The 16239-nt window shown below is 37.5% G+C and overlaps 1 protein-coding gene across 19 annotated transcripts in view; it reads left to right on the forward strand.

Moving 5' to 3' along the window:
* Positions 1–16239, forward strand: part of CAMK2D (calcium/calmodulin dependent protein kinase II delta) — a 216154-nt gene that overhangs the window by 149460 nt on the left and 50455 nt on the right. For all 19 annotated transcript variants that reach the window (XM_060246872.1, XM_060246880.1, XM_060246884.1 and 16 more), the window contains exons 8-12: positions 322–405; positions 1922–2016; positions 4013–4135; positions 5973–6056; positions 7195–7237. In XM_060246872.1, coding sequence (XP_060102855.1) covers positions 322–405; positions 1922–2016; positions 4013–4135; positions 5973–6056; positions 7195–7237 — 429 coding nt within the window. The remainder of the gene's footprint in view (positions 1–321; positions 406–1921; positions 2017–4012; positions 4136–5972; positions 6057–7194; positions 7238–16239) is intronic.

The raw sequence follows: 16239 nt of genomic DNA on the forward strand, positions 1-16239 counted from the left end.
TTTGTAATCCAGTTTTAACCACTGTTAGTTGTATTGCCGTAGTGCATATTCTTCCTTTAATGGAGAATAAAAGCTTTTCCCCAGTGTGTCTTCAGGCATTCTCTGAATGACTTTGATCATTTTTCCCCCTCTGAAGAAGGCTTGGAATAAATGTCTGCATTGCAAATGAGGTAACCAGAAAGGTAGATCTTTTTCTACAGATGAGTAAAGACTGAAGGGTTAAACATCTAGCTCACCAAACAGAATTTTAAGGGCATTTTATAAATATCTCTGATACTGTATGACTACTCTCCAGTTACTAGAATCATGGTTTCTGTTCAGGTTTTGCTGGCACACCAGGATATCTCTCTCCAGAGGTGCTACGAAAAGATCCATATGGAAAGCCAGTGGACATGTGGGCATGTGGTAAGATCATGTTTATTCCTGTGCTGAGAACAGTCTTGTGACTGTCCTCCTCTAAATGCCTCAGTATAAAGAAAAATTGAAATGTATTTCCAGTGCTTTGTTGCACCTCAAAGCTCTCTACTCAGCTTATTTCCACATTAAGTGTGGATGGGGTTTTTTTATAATTGTTTTCATTCATTCTCTCTCTCTCTCTCTCTCTTTCTCTCTCTCTGCCTTCATAGTCTGTTAATATTAGCAGCTTCTGTCTCCTCTAGGCATATCTAAGCTCTACAGAACAAAACCAATGTGGAAACACTAAGAACAAATGTACTTTAAGGAGAGGTCACTATGCAAACCACTGGTCAGCTACCAATATAACAGCTCATAGACCAACCTCTATTTCAGGGTTCTAATGTGTAAAGTAGAAGATAATCATGACCTGCCTTGCAGGATTGCCAGGATGATAAGCAAGAAAAAGACAGGAAAGCATTTTTCAATAATAGATCAGGGATGATTAATATTCTTTACTTAATGTTTACCTTAGTGGTCTCAAATGATGGTCTCAAGCTAAGTGATGTTAATGTGTGGCTGTGTGTGTTATGCACCTTCAAGTCACTTCCAAATTATGGTGACCCTATGAATTAATAACCTCTAAAACATCCTATCTTTAACAACCTTGCTCCCATCTTGCAAATTGAGAGTCATGGCTTCTTTGATTAAGTCAGTCCATCTCATGTTGAGTTGACTGAGACAATTAGTGTTCCTCTTTTCCTGCTGCCATTTTAACCAAAACATTTCAGTTAAAGGGATTAGGTAGTGGGTGATATAAAATACTTTTACTTGAGACCCTAGAGAGCCACTGCCAGTCAGAGCAGGCAGTTCTGACCAGTGGTCTGACTCAGTATAAAGCAGCTTCATGTGTTCAAATCACCATGTATTAAACTTTCTCTCAGGAGAGTCGGAGCATCTTTGGTCCATATGCCTTTTGTACAGCTGTCTCAGGGTCACAAATGTAGAAAAACTCAAAGAGTTTCCTGTACATAACAGATTCTGTAATCTAGCAACAGAACGTCATTGGAGGAGTACACAGAAGTGTGGTACAGTGTGTCATTTAAGCCCTGCCTGTTGCAGTTTTAAAGTATTTCAGATCTCATATTAGTTGTTAGTCATTTCTCTTCATTTGAAAATTTTGGTGTAGGAGTATTAGAAGTTGCTAACATTCATAGACAATGAATGGCCATGGCGGGGGTGAGTGGGAATTATGATCATTTCATCACTTTAAAAGAGGGAGTTTAGGACCGTAACCCACCATGCTGTGCGCCAAATCAGGGACAGGCTCTTTTAGCATTTTTAAAATCCCTTTAAAATGATGGTGAGTTGGACCTATGGAGGCTGTTGTGTCTAGTTGGGCCTTCACAGACATGGTTTTGTGGGCAATACATTTTCACACTTGTGTAATTATCACATCCAGTTGGCCCTACCTAAGATGATACTTGGTTGAGTCATTTTAGCTGAATGCTGATTTGGATTTTCCCAGGCGTTATTCTCTATATTCTCTTGGTGGGATACCCTCCATTTTGGGATGAAGATCAACATAGACTCTACCAACAAATCAAGGCTGGCGCTTATGATGTAAGTACAAAAAAAGGCTGTCCCTGAGTACCTCTATTCAAAGCCATTTAGCACTTTAAAGGTAAACACCAGTGCTTTGAATTGTGCCCATTAGCCAGCCAGTGCAGATCTTTCAACATGGAAGTGATACAATCCATGTGGCCACCATATTTTGAACCAGCTGAGATTCTTGGACACTCTTCAAAGACAGCTGCCATGTATAGCACATGGCAGTAATCTACAGCATAAAAAAAACCCTCCTGAATAATAAATCTGCAATACTAAAATTACAGATCTTCAGGTATGGAAAGAAACTAGAAATGTATTATTGATTTTTGTGACTGATTGAAGTAAAAAGTCTCTGAACTGATCATACTTGGAATAACTTCTGGTAAGGCCACCAAGAATCTGTCCTGACTCTGCTGCCATTCAAAATCACCAGATGATTCCCAGTCATTTGAGTTTGCCCAGCATGTTGACAAACTAAAAGCTGAACTGAGATCAGAGATTAATCACATCAAGATAACAGATCATAGAAGCAGACTCTGCCTCACACACCAAGATAACAGATCATAGAAGCAGACTCTGCCGCACACACCAATAAAAGAACTGTCCCCTTCCTTTTCTATGTTTCCTCATTTTACTATTCAGTTTGATTGGTTACAGATTCTCACAGCTGTGATCTCTCTTGGTTCCCTTACAAGTTTGCATGCGTGTGACCAGGACTGAGAATTGTGAAATGAGCTGTGGAGATACTGGTACCACCTACAGTATTAGTATCATATTTTCTCACAGGCCAGAGACTCTTTGAGACTGGCAGCTGCAGCAGCCAGAAGTCATTTCAGATTGATGGAAGCTTTTCTCCTGTCAGATTCATTCCAATATAGTACCTGTGGTAATATATTTCCAAACAGATAAATGTCTGTGTTCTTCAGTATGATTATACTCACCGTCTTGGAGGACTCTTTCTTGCAAATTGCCATTCATACAGTAATAGGCTGTTTTCAGTAGCAAAGCCAGTCTTGCAGACTTAACAGGTGAAGCAGTGCTCGCCATCACAATGACACTTAGATTTCAGTGAACAGCAATCAATGACATGCAGTTAGTCATCCAGAAGTGGATGGCCCTTCCCACTTGTTTAGGAGACAAATGTATCTTCACCCCAGCCCCTCTTTTCATATACCCCATTTAAAAAATCTGGACATCATTTTAATAATTTAATTTTGTAGTCTGCCAGTCTATATTACATGTAATTATTTCATCAACTCAGTAAAAGAAATGGGGTAATGCTTGTATCCTAGTAATTGTTAGGCTCAGGTGGTTTTTTCCACTTCCTCCTCCTTCCCCAGCTGGTGCAAGCTGTTAGCAGAAGAGAGGAGAGAAGTGATTTTACCTAATTTCCTCTATCTCAGTTGCTGCAGCACCCCTCTATTGTCTGGCATTTTGTTTGTGATGCTCTCCCAAGAGGTTTTTCAAAGCAAACAAGGTGCTTGGGGAAGAGGAAGATGGGGACAGATTCACATCAACAACTCCTTCCATAATTTTTTTTCCCCACTGGATTGAACCCAATACTCTTGTTGTATTGTACTAGAAGAAGAAGAAGATATTGGATTTATATCCCGCCCTCCACTCCGAAGAGTCTCAGAGCGGCTCACAATCTCCTTTACCTTCCTCCCCCACAACAGACACCCTGTGAGGTGGGTGGGGCTGAGAGGGCTCTCACCGCAGCTGCCCTTTCAAAGACAACTTCTGCCAGAGCTATGGCTGACCCAAGGCCATGCCAGCAGGTGCAAGTGGAGGATTGGGGAATCAAACCCGGTTCTCCCAGATAAGAGTCCGCACACTTAACCACTACACCAAACTGGCTCTCCGTACTCACCTTGTGCTTTGATTTTAAATAAACTTGTTCAGGAGGAGTGATCAAGCAATGTTGAAATAGTTCTTCCACATTCTTCTTGTTTGACTCCTACCTACTTATTTTACTTTGAGTGATGTGATTTTTTTTTCTTGTTCCAAGTTTCCTTCACCAGAATGGGACACGGTGACTCCAGAAGCCAAAGACCTTATCAACAAAATGCTTACAATCAACCCTGCCAAACGTATCAATGCATCAGAGGCTCTCAAACATCCATGGATCTGTGTAAGTACTTTCCACTTGAGTGACAGTATTACTGGTAGCAGCTTTCTTTGAAAATCCAAGGTGCAGAATCTGAAGTTCAACAGTTGACTTTCTTCTATTGTACTGTAGAGTAGATAGATAATTTTAATTTATTTATTTTTAAAAATAATTATAAGCCCACTTTTCCCAACAATGACTGCTTAAAAAAATGTCAGCTCAGTGTTGTGGCTGGGACTACAGCAAATGAATCCTGTTGCATTATAGTTTTCTTTTCATTACATTTTTCATATCCCATCCTTCCTTCGTGGAGCTCACTTAAGTAGGCATACATGCACCTCTCCTACATTTTACCTTCACAATATACTTGTGAGATGGATTAGACTGAGAGAAAATGACTGACCCATTGTAACACTGGGCTTTATTGCAAAGTAGGGATTTGAATTTATAGCTTCTCCACTGAGGTCTGATGCTCTAACTACCTCACTGCTCAGCTCCCATTTAAGCAGTCTTTATATGCTCACTTTGAGCACTGTTATGAATTTTTGGCATATGAATACATAGGCAGAGAGTTCCCAGTTCATGTATTAATTCCTTCAACTGAGCTACATTGAGTTCCACTGGTTTCTCGATATAAAGTTGTACAATTAGCAGTGGTGATTGTAGCTTTGTCCTGTCATCTCCATCCCCCATCCCTTTAAAGGCAATGTGGTGTCATGGTTAGAGCATAGGACTAGGATATGGGAAACTTGGCTTCAAATCCATACTGTGTGATGAAGATTCCTAAGTGATCTCAGGCCAGTCTATACTCTCTTAACAAGGAAGGGGGAATCCTTGGAGGAAGGATGAGATAAAAATGTACTAGATAGGCAGGGCAGTGGCCTACCACTCTGTGCACAAAATGTGGAATTCCCTCCCATCCCACAGCCCCTTCTGACCTCCAGAAAGATCATTTCCAGAACTGTGGGCCCAGCAGGGAGGAATAGCTGTGCGGCGGGGGGGGTGTGGAGCTGGAGTGAGGAAGGATAAAGGGGTGAAATTGCTTCTCCTTCCTTTTCTGAAGTAAGGGTTGAATTCATCCCCTATTCCCTCCTCATCCCAGCACTCCCAACGACTGTCTATTCCTCCACACATATCCTGCAGCTTTAAGAATGGATCTTTTGAGGATTGGAAAGGGTTAGTAGAATGGGAAAGAGCAAAGGAAAACTTCTCCTAGGCATGGTTGGATACACACAATTGTTATGTGTTCTCTTCTTCACTGGCAATTTATGTTCAACTTGGCAACAAGTCTCCAAAAGGGGTTTAGTTTATCTCTGCCCATCTTTCAGAAGTCACTGGCTTGTGTCATAGAATCAATATTCATTTTTAGAAAGGATAATGAGGAAACCACAATTGCATAAAACTTATAATTAGAGAAAATTGTGCATTTCAGCTTTTTATCTTCAGTTTAATTAGACAGCAAAGCATCTCTTCATTCAAATAACAGAGCTTTTTCCATTGGTCAAAGTTTTGATAAGAGTTTTACAGTACCTCCAAATGATATGCTTTTTTAAAAGCAGAGTTCTTTCATTGACATCCCAACCTCTTTTAACTGAATGCTCTTCAAAGAACAGTTTTATTTTTATACACACCTCTGATCAGCTCAGAGGCAAAATACTGCAACATATCAAACTTTGTTGTTAAGTGGTGAAGCAATGGAATTGAACCTGTGTAGTGATAGGAGCTTCTGATGTGAGACCCCAGAGCTCACACAGACATCTGGAGGAGGTTCCAGAAAACATTCGTGAACAGGAATAATATTGAGTAATCTTGTGAGTATAAATCCTTTTATTGAAACAGCTTTTCTTTTCTTTACCTTTAGCAACGTTCTACTGTTGCTTCTATGATGCACAGACAGGAGACTGTAGACTGCCTGAAGAAATTCAATGCAAGAAGGAAACTTAAGGTAAGTAAGAAAGACTTCTTCATTCTGGATGCTTCTTGTAACCCTTAATTAGAACTAAATTGAAAATTCAATTTAAAAATATCATAAATTTACCCCAGGCAAGCATGATCTTGTCAGATCTCGGAAACTAAGCAGGGCTGATCTTGGCAAGTACTTGCATGGGAGATCTCCCTAGAATACCCGGAGTGGAAGGCAGAGGCAGGCTGTATCAAGTCATTTCTCTGAATGTCCTCCATGCCCCAGTAGGGGTCACCAGAAGTCACCATGACTTCTAGGTATGCTTGCTTGCACATACACACAAATACAGAAAATACCCCAAACCCCCTCATAAATTTACATGAATTGACAGTCTTGATTAAAAAGTATATTTGTGTATGTTTGCAAGCAGTTTTGTTTTCCTGCTGATACTACTGCAAATTTTGTTGATAATTTTGTCTCTGGAAAATTAAAAAAAAATAGTTTGATCCTGCTCTCAAAATTTAAATAATCAACCTAATCCAACAATTCCAGTGCACCTGCAAGTTGTCCCCTGTTCTATGTAATGTCCTAGAATGCCTGCATTGATCATTAAAGCAAATGGAGAAGCCCCAGTGCATGCATTTGAGCTCTCCAATGCTTTGAATTGCAGCCAGTATTTTTTCCCCTGTTGACCTCCAATGGTAGAGTCCATGCCCCACTTTCATGTTAGCATGTTTCATTAATACAATGAAACCTGATTTCCAAATCCTCTTAACTTCTTTTTTTTTAAAAAAAGAGAACATTCACATTTGGAAAAGAGTGATATAAACATTGCATTAGTCAGTATTAATGTGACATAATTTTTCTTGGAGCAGATGTTTTTGTCTGGTGGCGCAAAAAAAGGAGACAAGAGTGGAAATACAGAACAGCTCAGAATACAGAATAATGGATCTCAGAGTTCCTTGAGGCAATCTGTTCTTAACACACTTTATGGGTCTTCTCATATAGGACTCTGTTTCACCCACACAGTATAAACCTGTTACATATTCATTTTGAATGAACATTTAGGAACTATTTGCTTGTCCAGGCAAATAGCATTTGAAATCACAGATATAGGCTTTTGTTCACCTTTGGAAATGTCGCATAGGGTATTGATCTGTTCTGCTGAATGTGTTTTCAGGGGGCCATTTTGACAACTATGCTGGCTACAAGAAACTTCTCAGGTACATTTGCCACACTGTGATCGCTATATTGTTGGATGCTTAAAATGTGATTATTGTAATTGTAACTTTTCCTTCTGGTGGGTATGTTAAAATATTTAATATGCTCAGGTGCCATGTTTTAGGTGTTTAACATACATGTTAATTACCTTTGCTGTGTAATGGCCAGCAGTAATTACAATGAATTAACAATTCCAAGTGGGCACCTTGTGAACTTCATAGGATAATATAGTGTGAGGCCCAAACAATTAATGGATATAGATACAGCTATCCAAAAGTAATTCTAATGACTGTGGCAGCTGTAAAATATCCTGCCACAGGTTTTTTTTTTGAAGTTATAAATTGTCTTTATTAAACGATTTCAAACATACAGAATGTGAAGGCATCCTTACATGTATTCATTACATACAAAATTAAAACAACATTAAACAAAATTAAACAAGAAATCATATAAAACCAAAATATACCCAACTAAACAAAAATCAAACATCTTCCCTAATGTACAATGAGTTAAGCTTTTACAGATAAATTAGTTTTTTGTAATACTGTTTACTGGGAAGGATATTTTTCTCACAAATAAGAAACAGAGGGAACCACACTGATACCACGTGCTTTTCATACTGTTCATATTTTATATCATACGAATTGTAAGCTAATTTTATTAAGATAAAGATTTCCCATACCTTCTGGTGCCACATGTCCACTGTCGGAATAATTTTGCCCTTCCACCAAGTAGCAATAGTAAGTCTCGCTGTTGCTATTAAAATATGGACTAACTCTTTAGTACTAGAACTCACTTCCGGAACTGACCAATTATGGACTAAAAATATATCAGGTTCTAGAGGCAGGTCTATTTGAGTGATTAAGTAAATTTGCTCTTTGATTTGTTGCCAGTATGTGGTAATGAATTTACATTTCCACCAACCGTGGAAAAAGTCAGATTGAACACCACAAGATTTCTTGCAAAGCGGGTCTATTGAAGGAAATATTTTGCTTACTCTTTTTGGAGACCAATAGCATCTTAGGAGAGTCTTATGAAATTGGAATTTTAGATTAAAAACCTTTGATTTGTTACAATAGGGACTCCAAATTATTTCCCAATGATTATCTGGAATAACCTTTTGACAATCTTCATTCCACCTCTTTTGGTATTGGAGTTCTTGTTCACTAAAAAGAAGTTGGCATAACTTGTATGTTTTGGAGAATATACCCTTAGTATTGTCCTTAAGGTTTTTGATAAAATTTTCATATTCTGCCAATGGACGCTTAAAAGCTTCCCTCACTTTGACTGAGACAAACATGTCTTCTAACCTGTTGATATTGGAACCATTTGATCTCATGATCAAGTTTCTTTTCCAGTTGTTGTTTTTTTCAAGAAAGGTGTTGTTAACACATAGATCTATTAATCTAGAATAACCTCTTTCCCTCCATATTAGGTATTCATTATTCTTTTGTCCAGGTGGGAACCATCTCTGATTTAGGAAGGAAGAGTATCTTGAAAGTTCAGGAACTAGTTTACTCCATTTGTACCTCCAGAAAGTTAGTAAGGGGTGTAAAAAAAATTGTTTTTATACCTGGTTTTAGAAAGTAAATTGCTGTTCCAAATCACGTCTGACACGTGATATGGTGTTAAATAAGTTGCCTCAATCTACTCCCAGTCTGATGTAGACTTCCCCACTATATATTTAGTAATTTGTGCAAGTAAAGCTGCCCTATAATAGGTTAATAAGTTAGGGTAATCCATTCCACCACGTGACGAAGGTTGAGAGATAATGTTTATTCCAATCCTTGACTTTTTGTATGACCACAGAAATTTATTAAGATCTGCTTGCCACTTGATTAGTGTAGAATTGGGTAAATAAATAGGTAAAGTACAAAAAAGAAAGAGATATTTTGGGATTATGAAATTCTTTACAAGATGAAATCTGTCAGGCCATGAGAATTTTTTCTTATCCCAGTTTTTCAATTGTTGTAAAATCGTTTTATGTAAGGTGTCATAGTTGTATTGTTTGAGCTTTGTAATATCCCTAGGGATATAAACTCCTAATAGTCTCCAGGAACTTACTGTCCAGTTTCCATGTCCTATTATAGTCAATTGTTGATATGTAGATGTAGTAAGATTTATAGGATAGGCTTCGGACTTCTTATTGTTAAAGGTAATGCCAGAGATTAAACTGAATGACTTAAGAAATGTTTGAAGTGCTGTAAGAGACTCTACTGGTGAAGATAAATATAAGGTTAAGTCATCAGTGTAAACAGCCAATTTTGTGGATTGAGTGTCCTATATCTATCCCTTTTATGTCTTCATTTTGTCTTATTGCCTCCATTAGGGGTTCAAAGGCCATAAGAAAAAGAAGAGGAGACATGGGACATCCTTGTCATCCTTTTTGAATTGAGATGGGTTGAGAGGAGTTGCCATTTATGTAGAGTCTGGCCGAAGGGCAATTGTATATTGCCTCAATTGCATTTTTGAAATTTGGACCAAATCCCATAAGATTTATGACAGCTTTTAAATAGTGGAATTCAACACTGTCAAAAGCCTTCTCTGCGTCTAGTGACAGTCCTAAAGCTTCTTTTTTATTTTGAGTGCAGTGCTGTATTACGTTTATAGTCTTTCTAATTGTATCTGTAATGTTGCAGTGTGGAAGGAAACCGGATTGTTCTATCTGTACATAGTTGTGAAGAATGGATTTTAGTCTGTTGGCCAGGATTTTTGTAAAAATTTTAGTGTCTAAGTTCAAAAGTGAAATAGGGCGGTAAGAGACCGGAAGCATAGGATCTTTATTTGGTTTAGGAATGACAATAATATTGGCTTGAGCCCATGAAGAAGGCATAATCCCTGTATCTAGTATTGAGTTGCACAGATCTTTCAATGGTTCAACTAAGTCTTGTTTGAAAGTTTTGAAAAATTCTGGAGGGTACCCATCATTGCCGGGGGAGGTTTGATTTTTTAATTGGCTGATCACTGTATCTATTTCTTGTGAAGTTATTTCTGACTCCATGAATTGGTGGTGTTCTATCGATATTTTATTGACCAGTTTGTTGTGTTATAAGAATGTATAGATCTTCTGTGTGTCAGGCGATTTGGTTGAATATAGATCTGAATAATATTTTGCAAAACTATTGATAATTTGGTCTGTGGAGGTATGAATTTTCCCTGTGTCATCTTTTAAGGAATGGAGAAATCTAGATCTTTTTTGCTCTTTCACTCTCCAAGCAAGGAAGCGGAGTGACTTTTTGGATCTTATATTGTATTTCTGTTTTGTATAAATTAGTTTTTTTTTATTGCTTCATTTTCTAGAGATTCCAATATTATGAACATATGAAGCTGCCTTATACTGAATCAGACCCCTGGTCCATCAAAGTCAGTATTGTTTTCTCAGACTGGCAGCGGCTCTCCAGGGTCTCAAGCGGAGGTTTTTCACACCTATTTGCCTGGACCCTTTTTTGGAGATGCCGGGGATTGAACCTGGGACCTTCTGCTTCCCAAGCAGATGCTCTACCACTCCCCTCACCGTCCCTCCCCAAAATATTCTTCTTTCCGCCGGTAATTTCTGATAGATTTGATTATTTCCTGTGTTTTTATGTGCTAACTCCAGATTTTTTATTGAAGTGTGCAGCAATTTAATTGTTTCTTTCGCTCTTTTTGCAAGTGTGCCGTTATTGAAATGCATTGACCTCTGAGGGTTGCTTTAAAGGCTTTAAAGGCTTCCCATCGAGTCGAGTGGGATGTGTGTTCTGGCAAATTTTCTTTGAAATAAAGTTGAATGTGTTTAGATAATTGTGATCTGACCGCCTCTTGTCTTAGAATTGAGGTCCTGAGTGACCATCTTCTTTCTGAAGAGGTCTGTTTGGTATTATTAAGCATGCATGTTACTGGTGAGCGATCTGACCATGCTTTGATCTCTATCTCCGCTGATGAAATGTTCTCTGCTAGAAGGCGTGATGCTAAAATATAGTCTATATGGGAGTAAGAATTAAATCTGTGAGAAATACGTATAGTCTCTTGTTATTGGGTTTTTAACTCTCCATATGTCAATTAGTGAGTGTGCATCAAATAAAGATTGCAACTGAGTAAAGGGGTTTCTTTGGTGTGAGGTGAGATGTTTCGAACCTGATCTATCCATTTTCTTATCTGCAATATAATAAAGGTCTCCACCTAATAGCACTTCTCCTTCAGCAAAATTTTGCAGCTCTTTGAAAGTGTGCTTTAAGAAGGTGATCAGGGCAGAGTTGGGGGCATATATAGAGCCCAACGTTAACAGTTGCCCTTCTAGCCAGCCCTTTACGAAAATAAACCTGCCTTGTGGGTCTGTCAATTGCGCTTTGAGATCAAATCTGATATTTTTTGCAATTATTATTGCTGTACCCCTGGCTTTTGAGGAGCCTGGGGCTAAAAATTGGGATCCAAACCATGCTGATTTGAAAAGTGCCTGGTCCGTGGATTTGATGTGGGTCTCTTGAAGAAATGTAATATGTGGTTTAAGCTTGAGTAAGTGAGATTGAAATCTTTTTTGTTTTATGCAATTATTAAGGCCACGGACATTGAGCGAAACAATTTGAAATCCTGAGGACATTCCCTAATTACATTCCCTAGTAATTAGATGTTACCGTAACACTAGGCAATGAGAAGCAGAAGAAACTGCAAAACAAAACTTTTCGTTTTCTGCTTTAAACAATATCAGTATACAACAAATTCTGTATAATCTTCTTATTGAGTATATTTGCAGTGAAGCTAGCCAATCTATCTGCAGTTGTGTTTGCTACCAAACAGTTGTAATCCAAAATAACAACAAATAAAAAGTTACAAAATTTAACCAAAGAAAGCCTAAATAAAAGGAAACTTATTCAAAATATTCTAAAGTTCTTAACTCAACAATCTACAACTTATTTCCCCTTACCCCCCTTGCTAACTGTGAATCTATTTTCTACAGATTCTAAAGTAATAAGTTTGTGTATAAAAACTATTTTTGGAGCTTAGGTCCTAACTTACTAAACCTCCCTCGCCCCCTCCCTTACAAAGGTAAAATTTTTGCAATTCTAAAACGGCTGTGCATAAAGTAACTCTAATAACCATTTAACCCTTATTGCAATTATAAACTTTGCACCATTCCACCCTACAACATACCCCTTTAGTTAACCAAAAGGCAGGTGATGGCATAACCATATTAATTATTGAATCTGTCCACTGTCAGCTCACCACTGGTATTCAGACACAGACATGCACTAATGTTGGCTGGAACTCTTTATCCTGGAATCTAGTTTGACTTCAGTGGAGGAGAAGAAAAGGACAATTTCCTTTTATGTGTTTTTGTTGGTTGATCTGGATTAGTGTCCAGTTTTAAAGCTTTAAGTAGTAGCATATCCGACTGCTCATCAAATGCCTGAAAAGTCTTGCCTTGGTAACACACAGAAAGTTTCCCTGTTGGGTACCAACGATATTTTACTTGAGCTTCTTGCAAACACTTGGTGACTGGCTTCAGTGATTTCCTGATGTTGAGAGCCTCTGCAGGTACATCAGGGAGGACAAGAATATGGGAGCCTTTATAATCCAAGAAACCTTTTTCTCTTGCCACCTGCATTATAGCATTTCTGATGCTTAAATCCTGCAAAGTTATTAAGACATCTCTTGGGAGAGGCTTATTTGCAGCTTTAATAGATCCCAGCCTGTATGCCTTAGTAATAGCTATTGGGAAGGATTTATCAACATGGAACACTGAGGAAAGCCATTGGGACATAAAGTCAGTAATATTTGAGTCTTGTTCTAATCCTTCCTCCAGCCCCCTGAATTTTAAATTGTTCTGTCTTACCGTTGATTCCAGTGTGACCATTCTGTCCTTCATAGTCATTATGTCTTCCTGAGTTTGTTTGCAGTCATCTTTAAGGATCATGCTAAGGTTCAAGGCTGATTCTGCAGTCTGTGCTGTGAGAGTCAGAGCTTCTGATATTTCCTGTAGCTTCTGTGTTGTTGGTCTTAAAATTTCTTCCATTTTTTCAGTCAGAGTCTTTAGCAGAGTTGCTTCCATTTCTTTAAAAGAGCTCTGGAAGAAAGAGTGGAGAGACTCTTGAAGGGTGTCTTGTAATGATTTGATAGTAGAGGCTTCCATGGGCATCTCCTCTGTTGTTTCTGCCTCACCTGATTTTGCGGCAACCATTTGAACTCCGTTTAGTATCCCGACTGTTTTACAGGCCGGGTTTTTGCTCTCAAATTTAGAGTGGTATGGGAGCTCTATTGCCTCAAACACGTAACTGCTACGACTGTAAAGGCTTTAGAAATTGTCTTCAGGTAAGGACGCTGTTTTATTTTCAATCTTACCGTCCGTTTTAGTGAGTTTTGGGAGGGGGTTGAAGGAGCAGCAGGATCATGCGTCCACCATTACTCGTGGCTATGCTCCACCCCCTGCTGCAGTTAATGAACATTGCCACTGGAAAGATATTTTCACACAGACATGTTCCCAAGATCAATCAAGATACACCATGTAAAAATCTAGAATGTGAATAGTTAGAACATCTACAATACTTATGAATCCAACCTATGTGTCCAAAACTAATAATCTGGGTGAATCAGGTGACATGTTTGTAATGCATCAATGGCAGCTAAGTTGCTTGAAGCCTCTGTTGTTATAGGTGCTTAGGATCTTAGCTTGGTTGTCTGAAGTAATTCATGTCATTAAAATATTCATTGATTTGTCAAAAACATTATTTTGACCCCGCCGGTGTTATATACTTAAAATCTTAATATTACAGGTACCCTTAATTAATAAGAACCAAAATTAATATCCTCCACCCTCTTGTACTTAGTCATTATTAAAAATTGTCCAATGTCCTTTTATTTTCCACTCTTTTTCTACGTATCTTCTGAACTTTTTCCACTCCATCTTAAATACTTCTAAATCATAGTCTCTTAAGGTCCTTGTTAACTTGTCCATTTCACTCCATGTCATAACTTTTACAATCCAATCCCATTTCTCTGGTATTTTTTCTTGCTTCCACAACTGCGCATACAATGTCCTAGCAGCTGAGAGCAAGTACCAAATTAAAGTTCTATCTTCTTTTGGAAATTTTTCCATTTGTAATTCCAACAGAAAAGTCTCTGCAACTTTGTTTAATTTGTATCCCAAGATCTTAGAAATCTCTTGTTGAATCATCTGCCAGTACTTTTTCGCTCTTTCACAAGTCCACCACATATGGTAGAAAGAACCTTCATGTTTTTTACATTTTCAACATCTATCTGGCATCTTTTTTTAATACTCTGACATGTTGAGAGTTTCATAGAGTTCTTCCACAAATATTCCCATGTGTCCATCTGTATTTCTTTATTTACCTTAATTGCCCACTTAATCATTTGAGATTTCACTACTTCATCTTCCATAGACAATTTTAAAAGTAACTTATAGATTTTCAAAATTAATTTTTCATTATCTCCAAGCAGAACTTTTTCCATTTCTGTATGTTCTCTTCTTATTCCTTCAGTTTTAACATCGCTTTCCACCAAACTTTTTATTTGCTGCATTTGAAACCAATCATACTTATTATTCAACTCTTCAGCAGTTTTCAATTCTATTTTACCGCTTTGTATTTTTAATAATTGATTATATGACATCCCTTTTTCCTCTCCTGTCTCAGCTGTTATTACTTCTGCTGGCACTATCCATAGTGGTTTTCTCTCATCGCCATATTTCTTATACTTCATCCAAACATTTAGTAGATTATTTCTTATATAATGGTGAGAAAAAAAAACATCGCCTTTTTTTCCATAGTACATATAAGCGTGCGAGTGAATTTATTTCCATGACCTTCCAACGTTAAAAGTTTTTTATTCAACAGCGTCACCCAGTCTTTTATCCACACTAGACGAACTGCTTCATGATATAATCTTAAATCTGGTAGTTGAAATCCTCCTCTTTCTTTAGCATCTGTTAAAACTTTCATTTTAATCCTTGGTTTTCTCCTGGCCCATACACATTCTGAAATCTTTCTTTGCCATTTATTAAATTGTTCACTGTCTTTCACAATCGGAATAGTTTGAAACAAATACATTATTCTCGGCAAAATGTTCATCTTAATTGCAGCTATTCTACCAAGCAGTGAAAAATTAAGTTTGTTCCATTTTATCATATCTTCGTCCATTTTACGCTATAACTTTTCATAATTGTTTTAAAACAAATCAATATTCTTCATTGTTATTTCCACGCCCAAATATTTTACTTTAGGGGTAACTTCACATCCCGTTAATCTCTGCAATTCCTTTTGTTTACTTACTTGCATATTTTTACACAACATTTTTTACTTTTCTTTATTAACATAAAGTCCCACCAATTCTCCAAAATCTTGTATTTTGGCTAACAACAAAGGTGTTACTTGCATAGGATTTTCATTTATAAACATTATATCATCTGCAAATGCTCTATATTTATAGGAAAATCCTTTAATTCTCGTTCCTTCGATTTCTTCATCATCTTGTATTTGCATCAATAAGATTTCAAAAGTCATTATAAACAACGATGGTGAAAGCGGACAACCTTGCCTTGTACCTTTGCTGATTATCATTTCTTCTGTAAGATCTGCATTTATACATAACCTTGCACGTTGTTCAGTATAAATTGCTTTTATCATTCTTATAAAGTTTTCCCCAAACTTTATTTTCTCCATTACTGCAAACATAAAGTCCCAATTCAAATGATCAAAAGCTTTCTCTGCGTCCGCAAAGAATAATGCAACTTCCTTCTCTGGATGTCTTTCATAGTATTCTACAATATTTACAACAGTTCTAATATTGTCTCTTATTTCCTTTTAGGGAGAAAACCCGCTTGGTCTTCCTTTATAAAATTGATTAGATATTGTTTAAGCCGTTCTGCTAAGATTCTTGTGCATATCTTATAATCATTGTTTAATAATGAGATTGGTCTATAGTTCTTTACATTAGTGACATCTCTACCTTCCTTTGGAATCAATGAATTTACTGCTCCCTTCCATGTATTTGGTATTTTCCCATTTATTCTTAT

Source organism: Heteronotia binoei, chromosome 9 (assembly GCF_032191835.1).
Source record: "Heteronotia binoei isolate CCM8104 ecotype False Entrance Well chromosome 9, APGP_CSIRO_Hbin_v1, whole genome shotgun sequence".
Classification (NCBI taxonomy): Eukaryota; Metazoa; Chordata; class Lepidosauria; order Squamata; family Gekkonidae; genus Heteronotia; species Heteronotia binoei.